Source organism: Propithecus coquereli, unplaced genomic scaffold (assembly GCF_000956105.1).
Source record: "Propithecus coquereli isolate 6110/MARCELLA unplaced genomic scaffold, Pcoq_1.0 Scaffold83, whole genome shotgun sequence".
Classification (NCBI taxonomy): Eukaryota; Metazoa; Chordata; class Mammalia; order Primates; family Indriidae; genus Propithecus; species Propithecus coquereli.
Genome location: NW_012154507.1, coordinates 5,597,227 through 5,599,256, shown reverse-complemented (window position 1 = coordinate 5,599,256; position 2,030 = coordinate 5,597,227). Strand labels below are relative to the sequence as shown.

At 38.9% G+C, this 2,030-nt stretch overlaps 1 protein-coding gene across 1 annotated transcript in view; it reads right to left on the bottom strand.

The window, feature by feature from the left end:
* TXNDC16 (thioredoxin domain containing 16) overlaps positions 1–2,030 on the bottom strand; it is a 104,320-nt gene that overhangs the window by 20,986 nt on the left and 81,304 nt on the right. Inside the window, 1 exon segment of the mRNA XM_012663746.1 lies at positions 1,911–2,029. Within this exon segment, the coding sequence (XP_012519200.1) occupies positions 1,911–2,029 (119 nt within the window).

Sequence of the window (2,030 nt, the reverse complement as noted above, 5' to 3'; positions counted from 1 at the left end):
AGAAATTAATTGGACAACTAGAAATATATAGAAAAAATTAGCCGGGCACGGTGGTGTGTGCCTGTAGTCCCAGCTACTCGGGAGGCTGAGGCAGTAGGATTGCTTGAGCCCAGGAGTTTGAGGTTGCTGTGAGCTAGTCTGAAGCCACAGCACTCACTCTAGCCAGGGCAACAGAGTGAGACTCTGTCACCAAAAAAAAAAAAAAAAAAAAGAACATTTGTGATTCATGGGAGGAGGTCAAAATATCGACATTAACAGGAGTTTGGAAGAAGTTTATGCCAACCCTCATGGATGACTTTGAGAGGTTCAAAGCCTCAGTGCCGGCCGAGCGTGGTGGCTCACGCCTGTAATCCTAGCACTCTGGGAGGCCGAGGCGGGAGGATAGCTCAAGGTCAGGAGTTCAAGACCAGCCTGAGCAAGAGCGAGACCCCATCTCTACTAAAAATGGAAAGAAATTAGCTGGACAACAAAAAATCTATAGAAAAAAAATTAGCAGGGCATGGTGGCGCATGCCTGTAGTCCCAGCTACTCAGGAGGCTGAGGCAGTAGGATCGCTTAAACCCAGGAGTTTGAGGTTGCTGTGAGCTAGGCTGACGCCACAGCACTCTAGCCCAGGCAACAGAGTGAGACTCTGTCTCTAAGAAAAAAAAAAAAGAAAACCTCAGTGGAAGAGTAACTGCAGATGGGGTAGAAATAGCAAGAGAACTAGAATTAGAACTGGAGACTGAAGATGTGACTGATTGCTGCAATCTCATGATCAAACTTTAATGGATGTGAAGTTGCTTCTTGTGGATGAGCAAAGAAAGTGGTTTCCCCCAGGTAGAATTTATTGTGGGTCAAGATGCTGTGAACACTGCTGAAATGACAACAAAGGATTTAGAATATTACATAAACTTAGTTGAAAAAGCAGCGGCAGGGTTTGAGAAAACAGACCCCAATTTTGAGAGAAGTTCTACTGTGGGTAAAATGCTATCAAACAGCATCACATGCTACAGAGAAATCTTTCACAAAAGGAAGAGTCAATGTGGCAAAGTTAATTGTTGTCTTAAGAAACTGCCACGGTCACCCCAACCTTCAGCAATGACCACCCTAAATTAGTCAGCAGCCATCAACACTGAGGCAAGGCCCTCCACCAGCAAAAAGATTATAACTCACGGGAGGCTCAGATGATCATTAGCATGTTTTAGCAATAAAATATTTTTTACTTAAGGTATGTACTTTTTAGACATAATGCTATTGCATGCTTAGTAGATTACTGCATAGTATAAACATAACTTTTATATGTACTGGGAAACCAAAAACTTCATGTAACTTGCTTTATTGCAGTGGTCTCAAACCTAATCTACAACATCTCTGGAGTATGCCTGTATTAAGAACCAGAGTTTTATATAATAATAATGTATTATTCATAAAATATTGTCACTTTCTATAAAACTACATATTTGCTTATAGTTATAGAAAGAAAAAAAACTGGCATTTATATGGAAAAGCTATGTAAGAACTATCTTGTGAAATACTATGATTTTAAGTTTTATAAAAATAGCATAGAAGACTTATGCTTCAGTAGAGCAATGCTCCCACTGTAACAATTTTTTTAACCGTATAAATTACTAAAATTGTATGTTTGAAGACATTGGCAAGCTATACAGGCAACATGGACTCAGTGAATTAAAATTCAAGAGATGAAAGAGGCCTTCATAGGTGAGCCAACTGTCCTAGATTGAGGCTTTGCACATTTGGCCTCATAATCAGAGACTGTTCTATGAACAATGCTATTAGCATATTATTATTTAGGATACTTAGAAATATTAAAATTCAACTCATTCTAGCATTCATTAGCTTCATTTAAAGTTTAAAATTTATGGAACAAAATGCAGAACCATATGTATTGAACAAAATAGAAAACTTACTGATAGGATTTTCTAGTCCTGCTTCTAATTTCTTAAGCCACAATACAAGGTTTAGTTCAGTTATAGCCTGGTCTGAAGGAAATGCAAATACTTGGCCACCTGAATGCAGATTCACCAAAA